The 19,231-nt window shown below is 43.2% G+C and overlaps 1 protein-coding gene across 3 annotated transcripts in view; it reads right to left on the reverse strand.

Annotated features, from left to right (window-relative positions):
* Nucleotides 1-3,799: 3,799 nt before the first annotated feature.
* The window catches only part of LOC119648241 (neurotactin), a 133,837-nt gene continuing 118,405 nt past the window's right edge, over nucleotides 3,800-19,231 (reverse strand). For all 3 annotated transcript variants that reach the window (XM_038049870.1, XM_038049872.1, XM_038049873.1), the window contains exon 4: nucleotides 3,800-7,135. In XM_038049870.1, coding sequence (XP_037905798.1) covers nucleotides 5,495-7,135 — 1,641 coding nt within the window. In that variant the 3' untranslated portion in view covers nucleotides 3,800-5,494. The remainder of the gene's footprint in view (nucleotides 7,136-19,231) is intronic.

A 19,231-nucleotide genomic window follows, 5' to 3' on the forward strand; every position in this document is an offset into this window, starting at 1 on the left:
GTGATAACATCTGAATGCTTGTACTCAAACGGGCGCTTAGTCAGAAGTCTTTCTAACTGGCAAAGATGTTCCCACAGCCTGTAATGCCCTCAAAACACGGTTGACGGAAGAGTAAAGCATGGAGTATCAACGGGAGTGAAATAACAGCAAACTGAATTCGGCGAATGAAAAAAATCCTTTCCAAAGGAGCTTAAAATGCCTAGTTCACCTAGCATAAGCTCACGACGAAGTTAAGCTCAATACAAACTAATGGGGATTGAATTATGCGAGAAGAGCGAAAAATCGATTATAACTAATAGCTCCTCGTAAACTGCCCCCGGATTGAACTTTGGCGAAATGAAAAAGAAGCATATTTCAAACAGACTCCAATCCGTAACATAAGCAGGAGCCGACAATGGAGAATAAAGTTAGGCAAACAAACGTCACAAGGCAGAAACAGATGGGCGATAAAGGAGGAGGAAGCAAAATGACTACGAAATGAATCATCATCATCATCAAAGGCGCAACAACCGGTATCCGGTTTAGGCCTGCTTTAATAAGGAATTCTTCGGAGGATTCTTCTCTCGAACGCGGCCAAGAGTTCGCAATTTTTTTTGCTAAGAACCCAAGTCCCCGAGGAATACATGAGGACTGGCAAGATCATTGTCTTGTACAGTAAGAGCTTTGACTCTATGGTGAGACGTTTCGAGCGGAAGAGGTTTTGTAAGCTGAAATAGGCTCTGTTGGCTGCCAACAACCGTGTGCGGATTTCATCATCATAGCTGTTATCGGTTGTGATTTTCGACCCTAGATAGGAGAAATTATCAACGGTCTAAAAGTTGTAGTCTCCTATCTTTATTCTTCCCGTTTACCCAGTGTGGTTTAATGATGTTGGTTGGTTGGTTTTCGGTGCTGACGTTGCCCCCACATATTTTGTCTTGCTTTCATTGATGTGTAGTTCAAGATCTCGCGCCGCCTACTCCATCTGGATGAAGGTAGTTTGTACGTCTCGGGTCGTTCTTCCCATAATGTCGATATCGTCAGCATAGGCCAGTAGTTGGATGGACTTAAAGAGGATCGCACCCCTCGCATTTACTTCAGCATCACGGATCACTTTCTCCATGCCCCTTGTCGTAGATCTTTGTTGATGTCGAATGGTCTTGAAAGTGATCCTGCTGCATTTATCTGACCTCGCATATTGGTCAGGGTCCGCTTTTTAAGTCTTATCAATTTCATGGGGATACTGAATTCTCCCCTGGCGGCGTACAGTTTTACCCTGGCTATGCTGTCATATGCAGGTTTAAAGTCGATGAAAAGATGTTACAACTGACGTCCATATTCCAACAATTTTTTCATCGCTTGCCGCACAGTGAAAATCTGATCTGTTGACGATTTGCCTAGAGTGAAGCCCCTTAGGTATGGGCCAATGATGTTCTGAGCGTATGGGGCTATGCGGCCTAGCAAGATAGAGGAGAATATCATATAGATGGTATTCAGCAACGTGATACCTCTATAATTATTGCACGCTTGGTGTAGTTGATCACCTTAATATTTAACCAATTCGGCTGTAATTCCATCGGCTCCTGGCGACTTATGGTTTTTAAGTCGGTGGATGGATCGGTGGAGCCGATCATCTCCAGTTGGCGAACTCGCCGATATGTTGGTTGTTGAGCAGTTCATCTCTCTTCCATTCTGCCGGAAATCAGATTTCCCTCTTTGTCCCAGCAGGTAAGTGGCGGGATAGCTGAGTGGTTAGAGTACAAGGCGGAAGGTCGCGATTCAAATCTCGCTGGTGGCAGTGGTATTTGTATCGTGATTTGACGTCGGATACCAGTCGACTCAGCTGTGAATGAGTACCTGAGTCAAATCAGGATAATAATCTCGGGCGAGCGTATGGATGAAGATGATCCAGCGCGAAAAGTCTACAAAGGCAATATCTATGGTAGGAAACGAAGACGAAGCAGACCCTGCCTCAGATAGCTATTAGGGATATCGAATTGGTGGACCTCGGCGCAAAACCGGGATGTCTAGAGTTCCTTCCTTAAGATAAACAGCAACAAGAAATAAGCGGGACCCCGTATCGCACCCAAACTGTTTCATCAAGCAGAGATATATTTCCGCAATATTGACTAACAAATGATAACACCCAAGAAGGGAGAAGTTAGGAAGCCAAGCAGTGCAATTAGGAAGCGAAGACCAAAACCGACTAAGGTCCTTGATCAGAAGAAAGAAACCAACAACACATTTGAAGGAGGACACGGCGCGTCAATACCGTATTCCCTCAATTTCCAGGCTGGTAGGGAGTAGAATTGTCGATATATGCTGGGGATGATATACCAGGGACACACATAATGACAATTGCAAGGACAATTTAAAAGGATGATATTAGAGGTGCAGCATCGAAAAACCTGGGTGTACCGGGGGCAGATTCGTGATCTAAAACAAGAAGTCTTCAGATAATTTGGAATACCTCTTGTTAAAAATCAAGAGTTTATATTATTATTAAATCTGAATTAAAATATATACATCATTCAGAGCTCCTGACCGGAGTTATTGTGATTGTCCCCGATCCATTGAAAGCCGTCGAGAGAGCTCGAGAGGCAGTTGTAGCATCCGGCTGCTCCCTAGGCGGCGACAGCCGGATCCCAAAGGAACTACTGCGAGAGGAAGGCGCCAACTTTTCTTCTCGGCTACAACGCCAACATACAGCGTGCGATCTACGAAAGCAGCGACACCAGTCAAAGAGGCACTTTCTTGAATCTATCCTTACCAATAGATTAGAGCATTTGTGACCAGCACCAGGCAAAAGGTAAGGGTTAACCCTCAGAAATGGGCTAGTCGAAATTTAGAGTGTCCGAGAAACCCTCTATGTCGGATGACAGAATAACAAAAATTCACGGGTTAGGGAACTCTCTGTATAGTAAGAAATCCCAGCAGAACAGATTGGGATTCCTATACAAGGCACTTAAGCATGGTTCATCTAAAGGAGGGTGATATCAAGAACCAACTGGAGCTGGAAACAATTATGCAAAACCTCAACAGAGTCGTCATTGACGCATATGAGGGCAGCTGTTCGGTTAAAACAGTTGTCTTATCTAAGAATGTACCCTGGTAGATTCTAGCCAAAATGAGAAAAGTGATCCAGAAATTATTCAATGTGAAACATAGCAATGACTAGTCAAAGTACAAAAACGTGCTGACACCGCACAACAACGGATTAGTGAAGCAAAACCAAATAACTCGCGAAATTCTGTTGAGGAATTAAAGAAACCGCAGAAGCATTTAAGCTGTGTATTTCGGCAAGTTCTCACCCGATCTCCTCGCGGTGGCCGCTCAAAACCGTCTTCGGACGGGCCAACAGTGTGTAGGGCCGGGCTGCAAGTAGGCTCATCTAACTGATGAGGATCTGTTTGCCTGCTGGTCATATGCTAGGGACAAGTGGATCTGGCGGAGGGATGAGCGGAAGCAACAGCCCAAGGATCGTCCTCCCTGCATTGGAGTAGTTCCTAATAGGATCCCAAGCCAAAGTGGAACAGCATACGCCGAGAGCTGCGTGGCCAATGGGGAGCTTGGTCTTTAGTATGCGAACTCTGAATATCTTGGGCAACTTCAGTTTCAAATAAGACGCTTACCCTGGTGGCTGGGCTAGTCAGGGTGGGCATTTTTCCCGGACTACTCGTGGGACCAAGACAGTTCAGTTTGAAGGCAAAGCAAGCAGGAATTACTTTTTATTGGATTGCCTCGATGGCACCTCATACTTATGCGTCCAAAATCAAATAAATAAATGAACATGAATAATAAAACCAAGCCAAATACATTTTATCAACGATTTTTTTTATTTATTTACCTTACCTACGAAAAACATTACATTATGGATAATTATTTTATTTATTCTGTTGTAAATTGAATATAAAAGTACAAAATACGACTAAAAGGGATAATTTCGAAAAATTTTCGCTTATTGGCTTCTTTTTCATTTCATACAAAAAACTACAAATTTTTCTCAAGATTTATCATTTGAAGAAAATAAATTGATTTTAATCTTACATTTCATAAAGAAAAGAAAATATTCGAAAATTGTACATTTATAACAAAACTTTGCAATAGCATTCTATTTGTTCAAAAAATGGGACGTCCGAATCTCTTTTAATTGTATATCTAAAGCTAAATTTTAAATAAAGTCTTATCAAATATATTTTCCAAAAGAAAACCTGCTCAGGCAAGAAATATTTGAATGTTTTCATGGTTTTAAGGATGTTTTGATGGTCTTCTATCGTTCGCGCACACTCATTCACAAATCGTTAACTTAGATTTCGAGTTTAGATGTTAATTCTAATTTTAGTTGTATTTGTTAATGCGTTATGGAATCTATTTAACTTTTTTTTGGATTGTTTTTAGGGGATGAATTTTCGCATGCATTGTTTCTGGATATATCTTTTATAATAATTTTGTTGCTATTAGTTTTTATATGTATAAGAAAAGATTAGATTTTAAAACGGCAAATTTTAGTAAGAGAAATATTAGATTGGGCCCGGAAAATTATTTTCTAGTACTTTCATTGTTAGGCATTGCAGTGTCCATTTTATTATTTCTGATTCGTTGGTCATCCCGACCCCGGTCTTTAATTCATTTTAGTTAATAATCAATTATAGAAATTAGTGAACATGCGATGCTAATGACAAGGGCGCATATTTTGCCCCACCCGATTGCAATGAAAGCATTAGAATATCAACTGCAAGTCGTATTATATATTATATGTTATGTGCATTCTTATCTCTTGACTTTGGTCTTTTGTATGGTTGCAAGCTTTTCAAGCTCTCTAATAATTTATTTAAATGAATTATATTTTAAATTAACACAAGATAATATCATTGAACTAAATAAAAGTAATATTAACTTAGACATGATAAAATCGTCACAGAATAATTACAGAAAAAATTTTCGCCAGTTTCTCGCCTCAGTTCATTCTTCGCACCTCTCCGAATCTGAGTATTACGTTTAAATACATTTTACGATTGAGATAATAATAACTATACCTAGCATCGTTTTTAACTTTCATAAGATATTCATCTGTTAATTTTAAGGCAAAATCATGAATCTGTTTTCTTGGATAGAATCTGTTGAGAGGGGTTTTGCTGAGTGATTTTGAAATTTCCTAAAGATGATGGGAGATATGTTATGAGATGACGTCTAGGTTTGACACTAAGACGAACTAATGATACTCAATTATTTAAAAAGGTGTATCATGGCAAGGAGCCAGCCATATCCTGGAATTTTGTATTTACTTATTTGCCTCAAATCAATTGAGCATTCTAGCTCATAAAAGCCGGAGCTCTGTTCTCTACTGATCTAATTTCGAGATGAAAATATGAGATACGCCGACCCCAAGTAACAAAATCCTAATCCGAAGCCTTAACTACTCCTCCAGAAACACCAACCCCCTTTCAACAGACATCATAGACTCATGATTCTCACCTTAAAATAAATTACTACATATAATACTCCATTTTTCAACTTAATCTATACGTCCATATCGCGGAACAATATCTTGACTAATCCAAAAATCACAATTTGGATAATCCTCAAATGGAAGGGCATCTTGCCCCACGATCAGAACTCGTCGTCTTGGTTCATATTGTTTCATCTCACCATGCGCTACCCAGTGATAGAAGAGTTGTTGAATTGAAGAGAAGTACCTTCTCTGTTCTGGCGTATGTGGTTCATATCGGCCCATTATCGCTTGTACATCAGCGTCAGCGTCTGCGACTCCTTTCTGAGGTTCGATTTGAGTAACAACATAGAAGGGAACAGCCGGCTGCAGACGTGCCATTGTTAACATCGGACAGACTGTTCGAATGTCCGAAATCATTGCAATGAGTCCTTGATATGTAGCGTTATATTTTTGGACAGCTTCACTCGAGAGTCCAAGCTCGCCTAGTTTACTATCTTCAACATGTTTTCGGACGGTTTCCGTATTCCATTCAATATTTTTCAAGTGGAGTTTTTCAGAATGGCTTACATGTGCTGTAGTACCTAAGACCAATCGTGGTTCACCGAATTCCTTACTCCATACATCCGCGGGATGCTTCTGTAGAATATGACCATCTAGGACCAACCACTCGTGACGTGCAGTCGAATTTTCATCTCGTGTTGGTAAATCAGGGGTTGAATAGCGCCAAGTATCGGGTATGGCATTGAGGACCTGCTCAGTGGATGCTAATCGAAGACAATCAGCATCGCTGCATTGAATATGGGTCATGTACTCATGGTTCAAACGCTCAGACTCTGCCAAAGGTCGCCCAGGGAATATTGAAGCTCCCGAAGCTACCCAGGCTCTTGCATATAATCCTTTAATTTGGGGCGATGTAACTAAAGCTGAAACCAAAGTTCCGCCAGCTCGATGACCCAGAAGAATCACAGAGTTTGCATCACCTCCGAAATGAGCAATGTTTCGTTGAATCCATTGAAGCACTGCTAAGATATCGGATAGTGCATAATTTCCTGATGTTGGTGGATATGCGGATTTAGACAATGCATCTAGAGCTAAGAATCCAAAAGGTCCCATACGGAAATTCGGTCGAACATATACGACATCCTTTTGCCGAGCGTATCGGGCAGAGGGTCGCAATATCGTCGGTGAGCCTCCAAGGAGTGATTCAGCACCAATTAGCACAATTACAGGTAATGGATTATCGTATCTTATATGTGGAGTTATGATATCTAGAGTCAAGCAATCCTCATCTCCGACTATTGTTCCATTGCTCAGAATCTGTGAACAAAACTCTGTCGTGTTGTGCGCTTGTAAAGTCGAATTCCAGCATTCATCAATGTTTTCAATGAGTTGGGCGGGTTTCCATCGGTTTTCACCGATCGGAGGAACCGCATAAGGAATTCCACGGAAAGTAAATGCACCATCATCTTTCACACCTTCAACTGGGCCGCAACTTGTTACTGCTACAACAAATCGTCCATCACGTACTGGGGCTGATTTAATTACGTCTCCGCCACTGAATGAGAATACGCAAATTAATCCCACAAGGAGGATGAATATTACTATTCCTGCTACGATGGCTAAGTCGTCAACTGAGCACTTGTAGGTCCGTATCCGATCGATGTATGAGAGATTTTGATCTTCGACTTCTTTTTCGTCTTTTTTCTGGAGAGGAAAGAAAATATTACGATTAATGATTATTTAATGATTATTTTTTTATTAAAATGATTAATAATGATTATTTAATTCAAGTGTTAACGTATTAAGTGGTGGATTAGAAGCAAATAGATAAAAAAAAGCAAAATATAGGGCGGATCCAAACAAACCCCTTATTTGGCTACCCCACTAAAATGATTAGGGTTAGAATAACGAACGGATAACGATGCAATTTGATGCGAAAATCGTTGGTTAGTATTCACCATGACGTGGGCGGCTAGACAACTTCCGATCCTGATCGAGCTATATTTCATGCTCAGGAGTAGCGCCCCTTCAAAAAAACGCCATGGGGTAGAAAACTTTCACGAAATAGGTAGAGAATCGAGCATTGTGAATCACGGGTGTTCGAGGTTTACCAGTGTCGAGAACAAGTGCGCACAGCACTGATACGCAGCCGACATAGATCAGTGCGTTGGCATTCTCTAATCATTAAAATTCCGCGCACCTCCCTATGATAAAAGATTAAAAAGGATCTGAACATGCACCCGTATGAAATTCAGTCGTCCCAAGAGGTGAAACCAGCTGATCCGCCAAAAAGCTAAAATTCCAACAATGGGAAAACTTTAGGCATGGCTGACGGAAACTTTATTGATTTGGGAGATGTTTTTGCAGTGACGAAGCCTGTTTTGATTAAGGATTAAACATTGAACTGACAGTTAAGAAGGTCTGTATAGCCTTCTACTCCCATAAGAGGACCATTCAAAGAAAATGTGCGGCAAATACCTCTACTTCTCTGCCTCGACCACCACATTAAATACCCTGCAGGGGTACGTTGCTATCAGACTGTGTGAGTCCGGATGTTGACGGCGAAGTCCTACGACCATAATAACTCTGGGCATTCCCAACGGGTTACCGTACACGCAAACCGAGTTTCAAGAGGAATTTTGTTGGGGACTTTCAAACCAGGAGAGAGTGAAAGACCGGTGACGTGTTGCAAGGTTGTCACACAATATTCCTCACCGAGAAATCGAAGATGGTCACTGGAATCGGGCCGGGAGTTTCATCGGATGGGCACAGCGTTGCGGAGTTGTACGGTCCTGTTAATGGCGGGAATATGATCCGAGTCCAAGCATAAAATAGTCATCTTGACCGACACTCAAGTGGCTGCTCAGTGGCGAAATCCTTCAGACTGGCAGGGCACTGCAGGGTTATGTTGAACAATCTGTGCGGCACGTTCAAAGTCACCCATCTCTAGGTTCCTGGTTTTAGGAACGCGGACTGGTCAGACAGGGCCCCGCTGTTAGCAGCCCCTTTTTGGGCGTAGTCGTAGACCCGGTACTGATTGTGATGGGTGAAATTTATTCGCAATATTAACAGCCGCTGGCTTCGGAAGGCGAAGAGTTACCACCTCCGCCAAGTTGAGTTGAGAAGGGGTTGCCCCTCTTTTAGTGAGACTCCATGGATTACAGCGGTTTGCACGGTGCACTGGTCTATAGGGGACCATGCTTCCAGACTCTGCATACGTTACAATTCGCATCGTCGAAGTTGTGGAGAAGGGGGGGGGCGGAGAAACCTTAAACATTTTCTTTGCGATGGCCCAGCTCTAACTAGAGTCAGGCTGCTAAAACTAGGTAAGCAATTATTTAGGAACCTCAAGGAGACCTTTGGTCGCAGGGCGGAGAAGCTCCTTCGTAAACGGGTTTCATACTGGCTGACTCTGAAGGTCTGAGCCGGTTGGACAATACTCCCGGTGTTAATTAGGCTTACTTGGAGTGATTACTGATACCGACCCGTTGAATTTCTATGCTAAATATATGACCTCCCAGTCAATTGTCTTCTGCGTTCAATCTTTACTGTTGAATCTAAGAAAGATGATGCGTGTGATCAGAGGACTGAAATACATTCGCTATCTGTTTGCCACTAGCTATTATATTCGGCTTTTATCTGGATGAAACCATTGCCTAATCAAGATACCGCCTAACTGCACTAAAAACCCAGTGCATTTGAAAAATAAAATCAAACAGGCATGACTATTTTGACAGACAGCCAAGCGGCCATTAAGACCTTTTACTCAAAGACATCCTCCAGGCTGGTGGGGCAGTGCAGAAACACGCTGAATGGTCTAGGCGGCACTCCCAAGGTCACCCTTCTTTGAATTCCCGGTCATTAGAACATAGAGGGGAATGATGGGGTTGATGGATTGGAAAGGAGGGGCTCTGCTCTTGGTATTCCTCCGGCGGGTACAGTCGGTGTCCGGCTGGCGCCTGTCAAGGGCGGAACTTACTCACACTACTTAGCAGCCGCTGATCTCAAATGGCGATGACTCACCACCTGTGCCAAGACAAGGAAGATTACGGCGGTCTGTACGAGGTACTGGCCCATAGGGGACCATGCCGCCAGTCTCGGCATACCCTATAATTCGCATTGCCGAAGCTTCGATGAAGAGAGGGCAATCCTCAGGCACTTTTTTTGCGATTACCCACCTCTAACTAGATTCAAGTTACGAACATTAGGTAAACCATTCTTTTTTGGGGGCCTCACAGAGATTTCTAGCTGCAGGGTGGGGGAGCTGCTTTCTTCGTGAATGCTACGTGCTGGCTCTGAAGATTTAAACTGACTGTCTTCTTGCTCTTAGTAGTTTGTGGTATCAAAACAGCGCACCACAACGCTAATTGCGATCCTCGTTGCGGTCACTGATGCTTGCTTACCTACCCATCTAGATTATATGAGACTATAGCCAAGGATAAAACAATGTTATCTCTCTGCCTGAAAACGAAGATAGGACATTTATCGAGGGTACCGCTGGGTAGGGTATCTGCTTCTCAAAATTCAATTTCTGGGGACTTGTCCCACGATGAAGGAAAGTAATTTTCTTTTTAACATCCCAATAGCAGACAGGAGCAGGGAAAGGAGAAAATGATTGCTCGGAACCTAGAGTAAGATGGACATTTGGAACTTTTAAAGCAACGAAAGTTTTAAACCACAAAAATGGTTCTTCTCCCCAGTATTACTTTAGGGGGGGGGGGCTTATATATCATTTGAGGGATTCATACTAGGAATGGTAAGTAGTAGCTTTAGCTTGTGATACATGCCTAGGAAATTGATGCGGGCATTTTTATTCCGATCCCCTTAGAAAACTTGTGACTCGGGGGAATCCCCATCCCCATCGCCTCTCGTAATCTTTGCCTGGAAGATCTCTATGGGATTTCTGTTCAGAGTGGCCGTCAGGATAGTTGAATTATTTAATGTCATCAACGGTTTTTGAGGACGATGTTAACCTCAGAAGTAGAACGAAACCTATCGAAATTAAACCAAGACTGTACGGGTCTAGTGAAGTGTCGTCAAATTCTGTTTCATCAGGATCTCAGGGATACCCAGAGTGGTGTGGCTGGGAGCATTGCCATGACGAAGTATTCAGATCCGAACGACCATTCATACAAACCTTTAGAGAGGATTCAATTTGCTTTTTCCATGTGTCATTTGTCATAATATGGCATTTTAAATGTCAATAACGTTGATGAAGATTGGAGATTCGATTTATACATGGCCTTGGAGACGCATAACACAAAATCAAAAGAAGCAGTTCCTTATTTTGGCTTCTCATTTTACCTTCGGAAACCATATACTCCCTTTTTTAGTACAGGATCTCCTCCTTGTAAAGCCATATCCACGCGACGTAGTATAGTCGCTTCAAAATTAAAACCTCGCAGCTTGCAAAACCTCAAGCACTCAGTTACCAACTCGTCACAGAGAAGGAGAAGAGAAAGAGAAGTTCATTGTTGGCATAAAATTTTTCATTATCAGTTAGAGAGCGATTGTACTCTCCAGATTTGCTGAGGCCTTTGTGATAGATAGGAGACACTGCCGATAGTTCTAATAGAAAGCCATGGTGCAATCGTGTAAAATGTAAGACAGATAAATCAAAGAATAACGAAGCGATGCTGCTTTGCCGAGACAATGTTTGCTTTCCAATAGACGACAAAACAATTGATAGAATCAAGAATTCGAAAGTCACAAGGAAAATTCGATCTTCTGGAGATAAAGCAAATATTTATATATATGTATCACTTCAGTGATCTCCACAAAAATGTATGCGGAAGAACAAATGAAGATGCTACAGGAGGATTGTCTTGGGGCGGAAGCAAACCTGAGACATTATCTTTAAGATTGTTATGAACGTGATACGTAAGGTAATATTCCACAATACAGCCTATAACAATGACCACTTTTAAGGACTTCCCGATGGCGATTTCAATTTTCAATTGCGAAAGAGAGGCGTCTTCGACGACATGGTCACGTAATTTGCGCCAACGAAAATTCATCATCATCATCAACGGCGTAACAACCGGTATCCGATCTAGACCTGCTATAATAAAGAATTCAGACACCCCTGTTTTGCGCCGAGGTCTACCAATTTGATATCCCTAAAAGCAGTGTGGCGTTGTGACCTAAGCCATCGCTCCATTTCAGGCACGGTCTGCCTCGTTTTCTTTTTCTACCATAGATATTTCCCTTATAGACTTCCGGGCTGGATCATCCTCATCCATACGAATTAAGTGACCCACCCACCGTAACCTATTGAGTCGGATTTCGTGATTGTGTAGGCTACGGAATTGTCCATCCTCATGTAGGAGGCCAAAAATTCTTCGGAGGATTCTTCTCTCGAACACGGCCAAGAGTTCGCAATTTTTCTTGCTAAGAACCCAAGTTTCCGAGGAATACATGAGGACTGGCAAGATCATAGTCTTGTACAGTAAGAGCTTTGACCCTATGGTGAGACGTTTCGAACGGAACAGTCTTTGTAAGCTGAAATAGGCTCTATTGGCTGCCAACAACCGTGCGCGGATTTCATCATCGTAGCTGTTATCGGTTGTGATTTTCGACCCTAGATAGCAGAAATTATCAACGGTCTCAAAGTTGTATTCTCCTATCCTTATTCTTCCCGTTTGACCAGTGCGGTTCGATGTTGTTGGTTGGTTGGTTTTCGGTGCCGACGCTGTCACCATATATTTTGTCTTGCCTTCATTGATGTGTAGCCCATGATCTCGCGCCAAATACCGCCTGCTCCATCTGGATGAAGGCAGTTTGTACGTCTCGGGTCGTTCTTCCGATGATGTCGATATCTTCAGCATAGGCCAGTAGTTGGGTGGACTTAAGGAGGATCGTACCTCTTGGATTTGCCTCAGCATCACGGATTACTTTCTCAAGGGCCAGGTTAAAGAGGGCGCATGATAGGGCATCTCTTTGTCGAAGACCGTTGTTGATGTCGAATGGTCTTTAGAGTGATCCTGCTGCTTTTATCTGGCCTCGTACATTGGTCAAGGTCAGCCTAATCAGTCTTATCAATTTTGTCGGGATACCGAATTCTCTCATGGCCGCGTACAGTTTTACTCTGGCTATGCTATCATAGGCGGCTTTAAAGTCGATGAATAGATGGTGCAACTGTTGTCCATATACCAATAGTTTTTCCATCGCTTGCCGCAGAGAGAAAATCTGATTTGTTGCTGATTTGCCTGGAGTGAGGCCTCTTTGGTATGGGCCAATGATGTTCTGGGCGTATGGGGCTATCCGGCCTAGCAAGATAGCGGAGAATATCTTATAGGTGGTACTCAGCAACGTGATACCTCTATAATTGCTGCACTGTGTGGTATATCCGTTTTTATGTATGAGACAGATAATGCCCCATTGCCAATCGTCAGGCGTTGATTCGCTGTCCCATACCTTGAGCACAAGTTGATGAACCACTTGGTGTAACTGATCGCCTCCATATTTAACAAATTCGGCTGTAATTCCATCGGCTCCTGGCGACTTATGATTTTTTAGCCGATGAATTGCACGGACTGTTTCTCCTATACTCGTTGGTGGCAGTATTTGTCCGCCGTCTTCGGTTGGCAGAACCTCCAACTCGCCGATGTTCGGGTTGTTCAGTAGCTCATCAAAGCACCCAACCCATCGCTCCAATATGCCCATTCTGTCGGAAATCAGATTCCCCTCTTTGTCTCGGTACGATGAGCATCGAGGTGCATAAGGCTTCATCCTGCTAACTTGTCGGTAAAACTTCCGCGCCTGGTGCGGTTGAACCCTGTACTTTTCTAGTTCACAGACTTGTTGGTTCTCCCAGGCTTCCTTTTTGTATCTGTGAAGTCGCTTCTTCGCTCGACGGAGTTGGTGATAAGTCTCTGCGCGTGCCCGCATTCTTTGAGAATTCAGCATTCTTCCGTTCCGTTGCTAGCTTACATTCATCGTCAAACCAGCCGTTCCGACTCCGTTTGCGGCTGAGGCCAAGTATGTTTGTGGCCGTATCCATGAGGTGGTTGTGAAGTTCATTTGTTGATGCTTCATCTCCAGGTCCTCTGTTGACTGCGGTTATTGCGGCATCCATTTCCCTCTTATAGGTGTCGCGGAGGGCTGTGTTATGGATGGCTTCAGTATTAACTCTCACCTGATCGTCAGAGAGGATTCTAGGTGGGGGGGGGGGGGGGGGCTATCCGGTGTTATAATAGTTCTTATATAAATCCAGAAACAAACAATTTTGGAAGTCAGAACAGAGCACAATGACGGACAGTTGGTTACCGAAATAAAGTATGTCTTTTTTAATGATACAATTTCAAATAATTAAGGTAGTATTTCAGCATTTTGTTAACCTCAAGCTAACAAACACCCTCATAGCTTCAAATACGATCAGTATACGGCATTCCTATGTGAGATATAACTCTCTTTCAAATAACACTTCCTAGAATCTTTATATTTCGTGTTATGATATTATACCGGACAGGGTGGCTTCCAATAATCATTTCAACTTACGAGCAGCAACTAGGGCGTGTTCATCCTTAACAATATCTGACTTTTGCTCTACTGCTTCGCTGTTTCCATCTGTATTTACTTATGCAGGTCCTTATGATTACAATCCTAAGAACACTATGATGACTCAAGCCTTTTGAAAATTTAACACAATTGTTTTTTTGATTGCAGCTTTTGAATATAAGAAAAGTTACCCGTGAACAGTATGTCCGGAACTTGATATTTACGCTCGTTTCAAGGACTCATATATTCTGTTAAGATTCAGACTCAGATTCTTATTAGTAAATTTCTGGTTCCAGGCCACGCTGGGTTGAAAGGCAACGAGGCAGCGGACGAACTAGCCAAGAAGCGAGCAGGGGCGCCGTTACACGGGCCAGAACCCTTCTGTGGAATCGAAAATAGTTTCATGGCTATGAATCTAAGGGGGGCCTACCAGGGATGAAGCAGTCCAGCAGTCACCAAAAAGAACCTCCGAATCATAATGGGAATTCTCACTGGTCATTGTCGGCTGACCTATCACCTAGGGAAGTTAGGGATATCTACGGACACTGCCTGCAGGCTTTGTGAGGAGGAGGACGAAACCTCTATACACGTTCTGGGACAGTGCCCGGCATTTGTGCAAAGTAGGTCGGGGCATCTGGGAGAACACTCAATACCAGATGCAAAGCTGAAAGATCTGGAAGTAGGGAACATACTAAAGTTTCTGACGGTTATAGGCCTGCTTGAGATACTATGATCAATAGGTACACTATAACCAGTAAAAGGGGCACAATAGTTCTTCAAGGACGCGGTGCGACTTTCCCAGAATAATAATAATAACAGTAAATTTCTGCTTCTGCTCAAACATGAAACTGAATATCAAATGGGGCCGATAGCCATATTTCAGTGCTGAAACAACAATACCTTTAAAGGAGGTTATTTTAAGAGCCAAATGCAAAATTATCAAAAATTTCTGCTAGTCCACTGCCCTCATTGTATAATGAACAGAGGAAATATTTGCATTTTACACACAATATACAAGTAACAAGGTACGAGATACTCATGTGATGTAACCATTGCAGCTACTAAGCCCAATGTAGAAAGTAATTCCATGGGATTCATTTTGCGGATCTACAGCACTTTAAATATTATCGCCATGTGACTATATAACGAGAACATAAAAGCTACCCACAACAGATAACCCAGAACATTAAATATGGATAAATATCACGAGAATCCCAAAAGCCGGTTGGAATATTAAGCGGTCCATAAATTGGTAGACATGCGAGATAATGATAAAATGGAGAGAATCAGAAATATTTTAGTATTTTATGCTGACGAATAATGCAGAGGCAATCCTGTCGATAGAAGCTACTCGGTAATGAGGATTTAATAGGCTTATGACACCAGTGAGGATAATCCGAGTGATTTCCGACGGTATTGCCTAGTTCCGTTGCTAATCTCAGTTGAGTAACGACAGCATAACTCGTTTTGTACGAATCGGCCTCAAAATAAAGTGGGCACGATTGAAATGTTCTAGTAATGGTGGGTGCTATAATCTATGTTAAGAATTGCTTTGTTATGTGGGTTCAGTACACCCTACTGGCGATGGGTATGCATTGATTTTTGAAGTCCCTTCAACTCAGATAATTTTTATTCGAGATAAATTTGGAATTCGTCCCATACACCATGAAATTGGCACATTACGTAGTCCAAGAAAATTGACGGACTAGTTGTTATATATAGTCTCAGTGGAAAGCGCATTGATGCCCTTAAACAAAGGTTTGAAAACACCAATTTCAGTAACTATCGGAAAATTGGATACATATAAGGCGAGACACCAAATTGACTCTTGGGTTCCAAAAAATACCCGTTCCGGGTATCTTATTCCTTAGAACGCTTTTTTCGGGGGAAAAATAGGATACCCTATTTGCCCATTGTCCATTTGCGATTCGAATGCTCCAATTGGACTTTTCTCATCCTTGCGTTAGAGTCCACACCGCATAGTGGCAAAGCTCCGGAAAACCCACCAATACGCCCTTACTTGCCTCTGTAGAAGATATTTTAGGAAGTTGGATCCTTTGACGCTGGGTTAGTCTTAGGCTAGGTTTACTTGGGATTTGTACCAGGATGGGCGTCATAATCCAAAACATTCTGATTACGAATGGCGCTCACCGTGAAGGAGGATGAAACGATAGCAAAGACGCAAGCAAGCGTGTATAGACAGATGAAGGATCTGAACATTCTCGCTTTTGACTCCGCCCTCGTGGTTAAGATCGGATATAATTAAATTGTTTGAAAATCATGAAGTTCTTCTTTCTATCAGTTCAATATCTCGGCCGTTGATTGCCGTCGTGCGAATTAAGCCACTGATAAAACAGCGTGAGGAACGCACTGGTCCGCGCCGCATTAAATGGTGGCGATTTGGTGAGAAGAAAGAAGAAACGATCTCACTCATACGATCGCCGACCATTACGAATGCGGAAGAATCATGGAACCAAATGAAAGACACGAGTCACAAAGCAGCCTCTGCAACCCTCGGGGTCACCAAGCCGAGTAAGCGGTACATCAACCGAGATACTTGGCTTTGGAATGATGATGTTGAAATGAAGGTCCGTGGAAAGAAACGCCTTTACCACAAATTTTTCGATGATAAAACGCCTGCTAATTGGCAAATTTATAAGAATGCCAAGCAGGAAGCAAAGGAAGCGGCCGCTGTCACGCGAGCGAACAATTACGAAAATCTTTACGATAAACTGGAAACTCGGGATGGCGAGAGAGATCTGTATCCACTAGCTTAAAGCCGTAATGAACGCACACAGGATATCTAATAATTCTGTTGCATTAATGACAAGAACGGTATTTTGTTTATCAACCGTCGAGCCGCAACAGATAGATGGCGAGAATACTTCGAGCAGATTTCAACTGAAGAATTTGCTCATCCTTCATTCCACAATCATTGCCGACATTTCGAGCAGTTCCACCTGTCTGGTGCTCAGAGGTGGCGGTGAGGAAGACGGGGCGGCAACCCTGTCGGCCAAACCAAAACCAAGTGGCCGAGGCCATAATGGTGGCACCGGGAGACGCTGTACTCACTTTGGTTTGCCAGCCGTGATACAGTAGGCGAATGCTCCAAAGGCCTAATTAGGGCGATCAGACCCGAGTCTGCACGGGGACTCATCTGAAGTGGCAAATTGGTCACGAAACCTTACCAGGGGTGTACTGGTACCATGGGAACCGGGAAAGCCCCTGGACTCACATACTTCGGGTGAACTCCCGTTGTATGTGAGTACAGCTCGGTTATTCCCCTAGTGGGAGTTTCATGGGGGTTGTGGTTGTGCTCAAGCGAGAAGAGACCTTCGGGCCTCGGCGTGGTGTTGCGTTTCAACAAGGGTGCCGTACTCCTTAGTTCGGTAGAGATTTAGGTAATTCTTGCATCCACCAGTATGAATGCTAAGCCATGCACTTGGTATAGACTGGTACGTTGTTGCTTGTCTCAACGGGGCTCTGATTGTGGTCACAAAATCAATCCGTATCTGAACAGGACCGTAGGATTAAGTCTCCACGACAGGTATCTACGTTAAACACCATGGGCTTAACTGTTAGTGAAACTGAAGTCGAGGAGGCAATAAAAGGAATGAAATCGGGAGAAGTCCCAGGACCTGACGACATTGTGTCTGAGTTTGGAAAGCGAAGAGCTGGGACCCAACACTGTGGCTCAGTGAATTCTTTAATCGGATTATTCAGGAATTCTGATGGGTAAGAAAATACCACTGTTCCAATATGGAAAAAGAAGGGCACTACAGCAGAATGTTCAAATTACCGTCCGATCTGGCTACTTTCCCATATCATGAAGATTTTTGAACGCATTCTTGACAACCGTATTCGCAAAATCGTAGAAATAACCGAAATCAAGCCGGATTTGTCAAAAACTGCGGAACTACTGACGCAACGCACGCTGCGCGGTTACTCATGGAGAAACACCATAGCAAGCATCGCCCTCTTTACATTGCATTTCTAGATCTAGAGAAAGCGTTTGACCGTGTGCAACACGAACTCATCTGGTATGCTTTACGACAACACTTAGCGCCAGAAGAACTCGTGCGCTGGGTTCAATTGCTCTATCACGATCCAAAAAGTAAAGTTCGAAGTATGGCGGGTGTATCAAAACCGCTTCGTGTCTCTGTTGGTGTTCATCAAGAAAGCGCCCTCTGACCATTCCTCTTTGTTCTTGTTATGGACACCGTCACATGGGATATCCAATGTCCAGCGCCCTACACACTGCTTTATGCAGATGTTGTTTTCCTAGCATCTGATAGCAAAAATGATCTCGAGCAACTTGTTCAAAAATGGAATGATCGCCTCATGCAACACGGTCTCAGATTGAATTTAAACAAAACTGAATTTTTGACGAACGATCCCCATGAAACAGGCACAATCACTGTCAGCGGCAGTGATCTGGCAAGAACTGAGCGATTTAAATACCTCGGGTCAACGGTATCAGCCAATGGAGAACTGCGTTATGAAATTAATAATAATAATAATAATCGTTGGTGCAACAATCCATATTGGATCAGGGCCTTGAACTGTGTAAGATCCCTTCATTCAAGGCCGTTACGGTACACTACAGTACACTGTAGGAGGCAATGTGGTCAGCATTGCCCTCGCCCGAGATTATTACCCTGATTTGACTCAGGTAGTCAGTCACAGCTGAGTCGACTGGTATCCGACATACAGCCACGATAACAAATCTCCCTGCCACCAGTGAGATTTAAACCGCCGCCTTCTGCTACGATAGCCAAGCGCTTTAACCACTTGCGCCATCCGGAAATTACTTCACGCATTAACGCAACCTGGATGAAGTGGGGTTCCACAACTAGTGTTCTTTGTGATCGACGTATCAACGAACGTCTCAAATCTAAAATTTACTGCAATGTCGTCCGTCCTGTCGCCCTCTATGGTTCTGAATGTTGACCAACTATAAAAGACAATGAATGCCGTCTTGCGGTAATGGAGACGAAGATGTTGCGTTGGACTAGTGACGTGACACGTTTTGGTCACATCTGAAGTGAAGATATCCGCGATCGTTGTGGGGTTGCACCGATCGTGCAAAAGTTGTGAGAGAGGCGTCTTCGATGGTATGGTGATGTAATTCGTGCCAACGAGAATTCACTTGCCAAGATTGGTCTGAACATCGAAGTCGATGGTAAACGACCAAAAGGCAGGCCGAAACAACGGTGCCTTGATACGCTGGATGCAAAGCCTCAAGATTGTACCCAGATCAGGAATTCGACAGAGCCAAATGGCGAAACCGATCACGACCAG

This window comes from Hermetia illucens, chromosome 2, assembly GCF_905115235.1.
Source record: "Hermetia illucens chromosome 2, iHerIll2.2.curated.20191125, whole genome shotgun sequence".
Lineage (NCBI taxonomy): Eukaryota > Metazoa > Arthropoda > Insecta > Diptera > Stratiomyidae > Hermetia > Hermetia illucens.